The 12,445-nt window shown below is 37.9% G+C and overlaps 1 protein-coding gene across 5 annotated transcripts in view; it reads right to left on the minus strand.

Annotated features, from left to right (window-relative positions):
* LOC126473542 (pericentriolar material 1 protein-like) overlaps positions 1–12,445 on the minus strand; it is a 390,146-nt gene that overhangs the window by 225,006 nt on the left and 152,695 nt on the right. For all 5 annotated transcript variants that reach the window (XM_050100664.1, XM_050100665.1, XM_050100666.1 and 2 more), the window contains one exon: positions 12,193–12,372. In XM_050100664.1, the coding sequence (XP_049956621.1) occupies positions 12,193–12,372 (180 nt within the window). The remainder of the gene's footprint in view (positions 1–12,192; positions 12,373–12,445) is intronic.

The following is a 12,445-nucleotide window of genomic DNA, read 5'->3' on the forward strand; positions in this document are numbered from 1 at the left end:
AGCCTACTGAACTGCGGCAACAGTGGGTATGTTGCAGCTCTGTTACACCAAACCAGACTACTACTTTAGCCACTTAATCACCATGGGCAACTGCTGAGTGTATCACTATGACTACGATACAGAGGAGCAAAGAAAGCAGCAGAAACCTGTGGCTTAAACATCACTCTCAAACAAGTTAAGATCCAGCCATTATCAGGCAAGGTAATGCTGAATGTTTTTTTGTGTTGCTAGGGATTGGTGCTAATAGATTAGGATAACACAGAAATTTCCTGATGAGGTTACCGGAGTCTCCGACGAAGAAGTGTCATGGGAGGCTGCAAAGGGGTGTTTTTGCTCCGTGACAATGCTCCAGCTTATTATGCTCAAGTCAAAGTCACACCTGCTGTTTCTGAGGGCTATCATATTTTGCCTTACCCCGTCCCTCTGATATGACACCCAGTGACATCATCTTCTGTCCTTGGATGAAGAAACCACTGCATGGCAAGCAGTTCACAAATGAGGATGAGGTGATTTTCAAGGTGCAAAATGAAGGCTTGTGAAACCTGGGTCTCTGCCAAGTCATCTGTCATTGGGAAAAATGTGTTGCACCAATAGGCAGATATGCAGAGAAGGCCAACCATCATCACCGCGTTTCATTGTTGCACACTGATTTTTTTGAGGTGATAATTAATGACAAGGAGAGTAGTGAATGGGGATGTAGTCTTGCAGAGTGTAAGGCTATGTTTATGCTGCAACCTCACTGCTGGCATCTCACTGTTCGCTACTGGCACATCACACCTCCCTGTACGTTGGGAGCCTTGTTACATTTACATTGCAACCTTGCTATTTGGCCAAAGAAATTACCCTGCAGCTGATCACATAGCTAGTTGAATGCTAGCAGAGTCAAACACAGCACTGCTAGAGTTACATTGAAGCAACCAATCATGGCTCAAGTTTCAGGGCAAGCAGTGAGGGTCATGGTGCAAAAGGGAGAAAACTGGGCAGGCTGAAGAGAGAAACATGCTTTATGACCATCGTTCAATTATACTGGTCAAAACGATGAGAAGCTGCTTTCAACTATATAATGTATGGATGCTGTCATTTTTAGAAAGATTTTAATGATGTGTGAAGCTGTAATGGCACCAACACTAATCAAAAATGTTTTACGATCTGAAGATGGCGAACTGAAACTAGTAATCCATCCAAATACTGAATCATGCAGGAATAATTTTTAAAACTTATGATTTTGAACTTGTAGGACTGTGCATACACAAAGGTTGCAATTATGAAACTAGAAATACGAACAATTTTCATGGAGAAGTACATACAAAGGCTCTGTATCAAAGAAACAAGCTGTATAAACCTATAGCACTCTCCAGTGTATTGGCTGTAGAAACAAAGAATGTAAAAATATTAGCTAAGTACTGCTGGAAAAAAAAATTAGTACACCTGGAAAGATGACTTCAATTTTGATCTGATGATGGCACATGCCACCTGGGCAATATTAGATGTACTAGTAATGGTTTCAAAATCATCCACCAACAGGTAGCATAGTCGCACAGTTGCCAGAGTGCCATCTGAGTCTGTCCTTTAATAAAGAAAGCTTGCAGACAGTGTTCTGCAAACACATGAAGCAAACAGACAACCATGTCATAGAGATGCATTTGTGCTTCCTACAGCCAACTCAACTGAACAAGTATGAACGGGCTCAAATTGTGGTCTGCTGAGTGGTGAGATAGTCGTTTCAGAGAACTGCTACAAAAGTTGGATATGCTGTGTCAGTTGTGCAACGATGCTGATATCAGTGGTCTCATCAACATTCTCATACCTGTAGATGAGGTTCTGGACATCCGTGCAGCAGAGATGCCCACCCGAATCGTCATATTGTAAGGGCAGCAGTGGCAAATCGTACAGCTACCACAGCACAGATAAGAGTGCTTGTGAGCACAGATGTGTCAACACGAACTGTTGCGAACCAGTTATTAGCAGTAGGACTACGAGCACGCACATTTCTAGCCGATCTTCCTCTCATGCCACAGCATCGACGTGCACGACTTGACTGGTCCATCAGAGGATCACTTGGAAGATTGAATGGTGCGCTGTGGTCTTTGGCGATGAAAGCAGATTCTGCTTGCATTCAGGTGACGACTGTTTGCACGTAGTACGACGTAGACCTGGTGAACTCAGTCTTGTAGAGTGCATTTGTCCAAGAAACGCAGCTCTACCCCATGCCTTATGGTCTGGGGTGTGGAGAAGACGCTAACCAGCATTTGCTACACGTAGAATGTTATTAGATCCATATTTTTACCTTTCTTGCAACAGGAAGGTGATGTGTCCTTCCAACAGGATAATGTTCACCGACACTGCCAGTGAAACTCTTCATGCTCTGCAGGACATGCAGCAACTTCCCTGGTCAGTACGATATCTGCACTTGTCTCCAATTGAACACTTGTGGAGTATGATGGCACAAGAAGTGACTCAACCAACTCAGCAACCAACAACTCTTACTGAACTATGTGAATGGGTCGAGTAGACGTTGCATAATGTATCCAAGGACAGCATTCACCATCCGTACGATGGGTGCCAGAGGCACTGGCAGCATTGCTGCCCATGGAGGCTATAACATGTACTAACATGTGTGTTTCAGCATTGGTAGATACTTGGTACCACAGACTGTTTGTGCTACTGATCTGTAAATGTAATCATTTCATGTACTCCATATGCACTGCTGCAGCAATAAATCTTGATCGAATTAGAAACCTCTGAAAAGGTGTACTAATTTTTTTCCTGCTCTGAATTTAGGAGAGGATGGTGAATTACAGATAAACAAATAAAAAAGCTGCCATACATTTAAGCTTTTGTCCAAAAGGGGTTCTTCTGAAGTAGAAAACACACACACTTTCACCTAAGCACAACTCGCAACTATCCTTCACCTACCCATCTCTTTCCCTGCTTCCACTCCAGCACTACACAGCCTTCTATTCCACCAACATACCCACTAGCCTTATTTATCTCCTTTTTCCATTCCCCTTCCCTTCTCACCTGCTGTCCACAAAGCCTCCCAATTGCACCTAACAAACCTATCCTACTCCACTATGTCCCTGTACGCTCCCACAAGCAGCACAACACATTCCCCCACCCCTGCCCAGCTATTCCTTCCCCTCCCTCTCTTCGCACCAGCCACTTCCGTACACCCACTACCCACCCTACACCAGACTGCTTCTCCCAGCAGGTGCTGTTGCAGTCTGGCCACAGGCAGTAGTATCCTTGTGTGAGTTGTGCCTGTGTGAATGAGTGTTTGTTTTTCAACTTCAGAGGAAGGCCTTTTGTCCAAAAGCTTGAATGAATGGCAGGCTTTATGTTGGTCCTCTCTGCGACTCTATATGGTGATAGAAATTTATCCTTCTCATAATACTGTTGTTATTCCATTTTGGACTTTCCATTGTTAGATATATTTAAGAAAGTTTTGATGATGATGATGATGATATCTAATAGTTTTTACAGCAAGTAAGACAAAAATTATTCACATTCACACAGTTTTGTCATTTAGTTCACTTATACACATGTTTTACTATGACTTTTATATAAAGACTGATCTGGTACGGTTTCCATGTTTTGATTGTTTCAGGCATTGGGCATTCCAAAAGCTGTTGAAGTGTGCTAATAACTGAAGAGTAAAATAATGTGTGAAGTGGTGTCATTGACAAGAGATGAGATAGAATATACAATTTACATTGTACTTGTACATAATTAGGACAAAAAACTTGTTTCCAGTTACGCAATCTACATTCAGTGTCCTTCTAAGTGACATGTCCATGCTGCTGTACAAAATGATCAAAGGATGAATAAATACTACTACTACTACTACTACTACTACCATCATCATCATGGCACCTATGTTTTCATGACATAGATGTTAGTCCCTCCTCAGATTCGTCTAGATAATTTCTATGCTGCAGATGATCCCTTCAATCAGTTCTTACATAGTCTTACTAAACACTACACTTATTCATTTATATGTGACCACAGATTTCATCTCTTCTCTCCAAACAAATAGTGTACTTCAATTTTGTCTGTGGTAAAGACATGCAACATGTGAATTACAACAGAGCTTCTTATAAAGAGACATATGGATGTGAACTATAAATTCAGGCATCTTTTACTGTTAATATATTTATTGAACTGCAAATCTAATTACACTGAAAGAAGTAATGAAGAGCTCTTCTTAGACAGCCATGTGATTTTGTCGGTGACAGTCATCTTACATGTTTTCTCAGACTGCTACCCTTCTGGTACTCACTGCATTCATACACTCATTGCGTACTCACTGCATTCATATATTATGCCTGCCATCTCATGATTCTATAGATGCAACTATCAACTCATATTCCAACAAGTGAGCAAGTATAGAACTTGTGCAGTTCTTGAATATCAATGTCACTGTAAATCTTTTCTGTGGACAGCCATAAAAATTCAATTGAATAAATCGAGAGGTATCTTTACTGGAGATTATTAAGAAAAGGAGCAAAACATATATTGTTTGTTAGATGTTACTGGTAGTACTCATGAGTCTATTCAAAAAGAGTCAAAACCTATGTCTGTCTCTCAAAAACCTAAATGTGATTGCTGTGCAGCACATGTTCTGCAAGACTGGTAGTAAATCCAAATTCTTCACTTCCCCATAAACGCAATGAGGTTACACTGGCAATGATTGCATCATCCAGTCCCCTGGCAATATTTTTCTTACTAGTTAATGAAGTGACAAATTTTTTAAATAATGTTTGGTTTAATTCAGAGTTGTTATGCTGCAGCAACAGAAAAAATGCAGAAACACAAAACTCATCAACCGACTTTCTGAAAACGAGTTTTGAGAGATAAGATATGAATAAGACTCTTAAATAAGTAATGACACCAAAGAGCTAAAAAATAATGTTAATGGTATGTACAAATAAATTTTATAATAAAACTGGCAGGTGGCCAATAAACAAGTAAACAAATGACACACAGTCTCAAACCACAATATTACCAAATATTATGTGATTTGGGAACTCAGAATACAGGCTTTGTAACACAGTGGGTTTCTAATACAAGTAAAGCTGAATCGTGCATAGAATGGTGGAAAGTTAAACAACAATATGCATGATAATGCCTGACAAAGACATGAATATATGAATTGCAACAGAGGTTTTATGAAGAGACATATGGATATAAACTGTAAACTCAGGCATCATTTCTTGTTAATGTCTTTAATCTACTGCAAATTTAATTACACCAAAAGTAGTACTGACTAGTTCCTCTTAGGCAGCCACATTCATAAATGATCAGCAATGTGACCATCTGACAAACAGCTTGCTTGAGCTTAAAATACAGAAAACACATGTTGGCAGCACTGGCACAGATCGCACATGCTTGAATATTAAGCTCATGAAGATAAGTCAGTAATTCTATAATAACTGTCAATTAAATTAATATTACACCACAACAAAGTTAATTAGAGTCTGTTTTATATTATCTACTGAAGGTTTCAATTGTTTTAACGTATTTCTTGGAAAGAAACAAAAACATAAAATAAGAGCCGGTTTCCGTGTACTTTAGACATGCGTTTACATATATTCTTTAAGCATTAAGTCAAGAATTTACGTTGTTTTCATCACACATATATTTAATAGTGCCGTATCTATTTAGCGAAGTACAGGTTTTAAGTTCTATCCTTTGTTTCCTTTCAAAACACATAAAGTACGTATCGCACATACACAATCTAATTTTTCGGGTATACAAGTTTTGATTTTGGACATTAGTTTAACTTCATTATGTTACTATATTAATAGTATACATGTATATTAGTGTTCCACATAACTTAAGCGACTTTTGTGATCTGTAGTTAATAGAATATTACTGTTATTGTCTAGATAAATTTTATAAAAAATGTTGTATACAACCATGAGCGAGAAGTATTTGAGCTGCCATAGGAAAGTCAGTTCTGGGGTTCTGTGCAGCTGTGTGGCAGATGGTTACACTGGGGTGAATGTAGTGGCATGGGAATCAGGGAAGTAAATGGCTCTCTTCCATGGTATTGCAGATTATGTTCAAGGGATAGGAAAATAGCAGAACAGGAAGGGAAGATTAGAGCCCTTCAGGCTAAACTGGATAGTGCTACGGAGGAACTGATGAGGTTAAGGGGGGAGGAGGGTGAAGACAGATGGGAAGTGGTAGCAAGGAACAGGGGCCACAGAAAGAGAACAGTATCAAACAGTTTCATCATTGGCACAAACAACAGATTTGCTCTGCTACCTCAGTCAACTAAGGAAGAGGCTCAAGTAGATGTAAGTGTAGTGAGCACTCACCAGAATTTCACTAGGAAACCAACTGTTGCAAAAAAAAGTACAAAGTAGGAGGAAAGTTCTGTTGTTAGGTAGCAGCCATGGAAGAGGTGTGGGCCAGATCTTGCAGGAAAAATTAGGTGACAGGTACCAGATCACAAGTATTTTCAAGCCCAGTGCATGTCTTAGCCATGTGATAGAGAATGTAGGTTCATTGTGCAAGGGTTTTACAAAGCAGGATCAAGTTGTGGTAATTGGTGGAGCGGAAACAGTATTGATAGGGATCAGGGCTACAATATTGAGTGTGACCTGGTAAAAATAGCATCTGCAACGAACCATACAAATGTCGGCTTGGTTCCTGCTTTGATGCAGTATGACTGGCCCCAACTGAACAGCCCGTCAGGAGGGTCAATATGGAGCTAGATCAGCTGCTTTGGAAGGCTACTTTGTCACGCACAGGTTTGGTATCTGTTGATGGTATTGGTAGGTGGGACTTCATAAGACATGGCCTGCATCTCAATAGGGAAGGGAAGGGTAAACTGGCTGGGATGGTAGCAAAATCTTTAAGGGGGGGAGGGGGGTTGCACTGAAACTCATGGGAGTTTTTTTTTAGGCTAAGATTGGTGTCCAGTCATTCTACATTGATTGAAATTAGGCTTAATGAGAAATTTAGAGAGGCAGGTGCTAGAGATGTGAAAATATCACAAGATTCTCATAACGGTATAGTGAAAAATAATGTTAGTATGTCACAAGATTCACATAAAAGCACAGTGAAAAATAATGTTAATATATTGTATCAGAATATCATGGGATTAAAAAACAAAGTAGATGATCTTCTTGTTTGTTTAGAAGATTTAGAAACTGAAGGTGGAATAAATGTACTATGCCTGTCTGAACATCATATAGTCACAGCTATGGAAATGGTAAACGTAGGTGAATATAAGCTTTCAGCACACGTAAGTAGAGACATTATAGAGCAACTTATAGAAGCATGTGCATTTGAGCTTAAGCTAAATAATGGCACTTTCATAATTGTAGCTGTGTATAGGTCCCCATTCGGAAATTATTAACTATTTTTGAAAAACTTGGATTCTTTGTTGTGCTACCTGTCAAAGCAAATTATTGTTTGTAGGGATTTCAACATACATCTTCTGAAAGAGTCCGACAGAAAGCTTGACCTTGAAGTATTACTTGGTTCTTTCAATTTGGCATCAATTATTGATTTTCCTATTCGGGTGGTACAGGAAAGCAGCACACTGATAGAAAACATTTTCATAGAGCAAGATAAATTTAATCAAATAAAAACTTTTCCTGTTAAGAATGGTCTGTCTGATCATGATGCACAGCTAATTACAGTATATGATATAGCTCCATACAGTAATGCAAAACAGCCCTCCAAAATAGCATGTTCCATGAATGATTTTACAATTTCAAATTTTAGGGAAAGCTTGCAACAGTTAGACTGGGATGAGGTGTACCTTTGTGAGTATATTTGAAAACGGTGAAATATAGTTGTAAGAAACCATGTCAAAAGCCATGGCTTACTAAAGGGATAAAAATATCTTGTAAACAGTAAAGGGAAATGTACCTTATAGCTAGAAGGAGTAATGATCCCGAAACAGTGATACATTATAAAAACTATTGCGCTGTATTAAGGAAAGTTATTAAAAAGTCCAGAAGTATGTGCATTATGTCTGAGATTAGCACATCTGATAATAAAATTAAAACAATCTGGACTACTGTGAAAAGGGAAACAGGGCAACCAAGAGCACAGGAAGACCAGATTTCTATCAAACACAATGAAAAGTTTGTTAACAAGAAGTCAGAATTAGAAAACATTATTAATAATCATTTTGAAGTGTTGTAGATAAAATAGGATCCAGCTATTCATTAGAAAATGCAAGGCAGTATATGGAAGAGGCAGTACCTATGCAATTTGATAAAACTGAAATTCAACTCGCCTCTCCTACTGTAATTAGGAAAATAATAAATTAACTCACAAGAAAAAGCTGACATGGAATTGATGGCATTTGAAACAGAGTACTAAAAGCTTGTTCCCAACAAATAAGTAGGATTCTCACCCACATATGTAGTAGCTCACTGAAACAGGGCATTTTTCCAGATAGACTGAAATACACTATTGTTAAACGATTGCATAAAAAAGGGGATAGATCTGATGCTAACAACTACCACCCAATCTCACTTCTGACAGCTTTATCCAAAATTCTTGAAAAAGTAATGAATTCAAGAGTAGCATCACATATTTGTAAAAATGAAGTACTAGCAAAATGTCAATTTGGTTTTCAGAAAGGCTTCTCAACAGAAAATGCTATAAACGCTGTTACTGATCAAATATTAAATGCATTGAATAACCAATTATCACCCCATTGGGATATTTTGTGATCTCTCAAAGGCTTTTGATTGTGTGAATCATGAAATTCTTCTAGATAAGCTCAAGTTTTGTGGTATGAGCGGGACAGCGCACAAACGGTTAAATTCATACTTACCTGTATAGCGTCCCCAGTGCCAAATTTTTTATCATGTAGCCGTAAAATAATAATTTCTCTGTGTAGGTTCAGATTGCAAAGAAATAATTTATGACAGAATGATCTAAAGAGACGACAAGATACGCTCTTTTGTTAATTTTTTAGTCGACTTCACTTCTTCACTTGTCTTTATGGTGTCTAGAGGGACATCTTGCGTGTGCTGACAAATGTAAGCATATTTGTATGAGTTAAGCATATAATATACCGATTTAATATTATTGTGCACTTTTAATTTGTAAGAGGTGATCCCGATTTCATGTCCGCCTTCCTTGAATTAACCTGCATTCAAGTAAATTACAGCTCAACAATCGCAGCGGCCGATGCAGCCAACGACGCCATTACGTGGTGAATTTAACTTATGAAAAGGGAGCGGAAGCGGAAAACTCGCCCGCTATTAGCATAATATTAATTTTTCTCCACAGCCGCATGAAGTTGCAGAAATACTTAGCTTTAAGATTCTTACTTTCAGTACCATAGCCGAGAGCCAGAGCCAGGACTCTGACTGCAATACAATTCTTAATGGAGGTAAGAAAAATACTCTCGCGCGTGTGTGGGCCGCAATTTTAATTAATAACTAAAGATCTTTTGCTTTAAAGTGAACTGACTAGCCGAGGAAATTAATATGAAAAGTTTATTACATTGTTCAACTTAAATATCATTTTTATTAAGGCCCACCACGTAAGTCGGCAACAATCAAAAAATAATAATAACAATAATAATATATATATTAAATTACGACGGACGCGAGACCTGGAAGAATGCAGAAGGTTGAAATTAACAGTACAGATAGTCTGCAAAAACCAGCAGGGTCCTTTAACTGAGGAGGTATCACGAATCGTTTCCCACAGGGTTCAGTCTTGGGTCCCTTATTGTTCTTAATATATATTAACAACTTGCCACTCTATATTCATGAAGATGCAAAGCTAGTTCTCTTTGCTGATGAAAGAAGTATAGTAATCACACCCAAGAAGCAAGAATCAGCTGAGGAGAATGTAAATAATGTCTTTCAGAAAATTATTAAGTTGTTCTCTGCAAATGGACTCTCACCAAATTTTTAGAAGACACAGTTTATACAATTCTGCACAGTAAATGGCATAACACCATTGATAAATATTGACTATTAATGAAAGTCTGTTGCTAAGGCAGAATACTCAAAATTTCCGGGTGTGTGCAATGATGAGAAATTGAACTGGAAGAAACACATCGATAATCTGCTGAAACGGTTAGGTTCGGCTACTTATGCTATTAGGGTTATTGAAAATTTTGGTGATAAGCATATCAATACATCTACATGGATACTCTGCAAATCACATTTAACTGCCTGGAAGAGGGTTCATCCAACCACCTTCACCAATTCTCTATTATTCCAATATCGTATAGCACGCGGAAAAAATGAACACCTATATCTTTCCGCATGAGCTCTGATTTCCCTTATTTTATCTGGTTGATCATTCCTCCCTATGTAGGTCGGTGTCAACAAAATATTTTTGCATTCGGAGGAGAAAGTTGGTGATTGGAATTTGGTGAGAAGATCTCATCGCAATGAAAAACGCCTTTCTTCTAATGATGTCCAGCCCAAATTCTGTATCATTTCTAAGACACTCTCTCCCATATTTCGCAATAATACAAAACGTGCTGCCTCTCTTTGGACTTTTTCGAAGTACTCTATCAGTCCTATCTGGTAAGACTCCCACACTGCGCAGCAGTATTCTAAAAGAGGACATACAAGCGTAGTGTAGGCAGTCTCCTTAGTAGACCTGTTACATTTTCTAAGTGTCCTGCCAATAAAACTCAGTCTTTGGTTAGCCTTCCCCACAACATTTTCTATGTGTTGCTTCCAATTTAAGTTGTTCGTAACTGTAATACCTAGGTATTTGCTTGAATTTACGGCTTTTAGATTAGACTGATTTATCATGTAACTGAAGTTTAATACGTTCCTTTTAGCACTCATGTGGATGACCTCACACTTTTGGTTATTTAGGGTCAACTGCCACTTTTCACAACATTCAGATATCTTTTCTAAATCGTTTCGCAGTTTGTTTTGATATTCTGATGACTTTATTAGTCGATAAACGACAGCGTCATCTGCAAACAACTGAAGGCGGCTGCTCAGATTGTCTCCAAAATTGTTAATATAGATAAGGAACAGCAAAAACACTACCTTGGGGAACACCAGAAATCACTTCTGTTTAACTCAATGACTTTACGTCAATTACTATAAACTGTGACCTCTCTGACAGGAAATCACAAATCTAGTCACATAACGGTGATATTCTATAAGCACGCAATTTCACTATGAGCCGCTTGTGTGGTACAGTGTCAAAAGCCTTCCGGAAATCCAGAAATACGGAATCGATCTGATATCCCTTGTCAATTGCACTCACCAATTCATGTGAATAAATAGCTAGTTGTGTTTCACAGGAACGAATTTTCTAAACCCATGTTGACTGTGTGTCAATAGATCATTTTCTTTGAGGTAATTCATAATGTTTGAGCACAATATATGTTCTAAAACCCTACAGCATATCGACATTAACGATATGGGCCTGTAATTTAGTGGATTACTCCTACTACCTCTCTTGAATATTGGTGTGACCTGTGCAACCAATTAGCCTACTATGCCTATTTTCATACACTGCTTTCATATGGCATAATATTTTGGAACAATTTGTCATTAAGAGAGAAAGTATTCATTGCACAAAAGTGTGTAATCATAATAATAGCTGGAGCCCACCCAAGATCACCTTGTAGACATTTATTTAAGGAACATGGGATATTCACAGTACCTTCGCAATACATATATTCACTTATGAAATTTGTCATTAATAACCCAACCCAATTCAAAAATAACAGCGAAGTGCATAGCTACAACACTAAAAGAAAGGATGATATACACTATTATGGATTAAATCTCACTTTGACACAGAAAGCGGTGAATTATGCTGCCACAACAATATTTGGTTATTTGCCAAATAGTATAAAAAGTCTGACAGATAGCCAACCAACATTTAAAAGCAAATTAAAAGAGTTTCTGAATGCCAACTCCTTCTACTCAATAGATGAAGTCTTAGATATGAAGTAGTAAGAGAAAAAAATTAATTAATCAATTATTTTGTGTAAAGAAAATTTATGTTAAAGTGACATGTTCCATACCATTACAAAATGTCATATTCATGATCTATGGAACAAGGATTAATGTATGTATGTATGTCTATTATATACTTCTAAGTATATAAAAGTTTATTACTGAGAAAATTAGGAAAAATGCAAAATTTTATACCAAGATTTTGTAATGTAATATTTTTTATATGAATTAAAGAATACCTAAAATGATTTTTAATACTTACTGCACTGACAGCAGCACGTAGTGATGCAATTTCCCGCTGTTGAGACCATAGCATTTGACAGCACTGATTAACAGTTGTAAGCAAAGCTTGCTGTTGTTGCACTTGACTTGCTGCCCAAAGTTGTTGGTAATAACTATTTGCATTGTACTGCTGGTGTTGTTGTTGCTGTTGCTGTTCCAGCTGTGCAAAAATAGCAGACTGAATATAGATATCATTTGCGACATACACCTTTAAGCAAAATTATATTAAGTCA

The sequence above is a fragment of the Schistocerca serialis genome, chromosome 4 (assembly GCF_023864345.2).
Source record: "Schistocerca serialis cubense isolate TAMUIC-IGC-003099 chromosome 4, iqSchSeri2.2, whole genome shotgun sequence".
In the NCBI taxonomy this organism is placed as follows: domain Eukaryota; kingdom Metazoa; phylum Arthropoda; class Insecta; order Orthoptera; family Acrididae; genus Schistocerca; species Schistocerca serialis.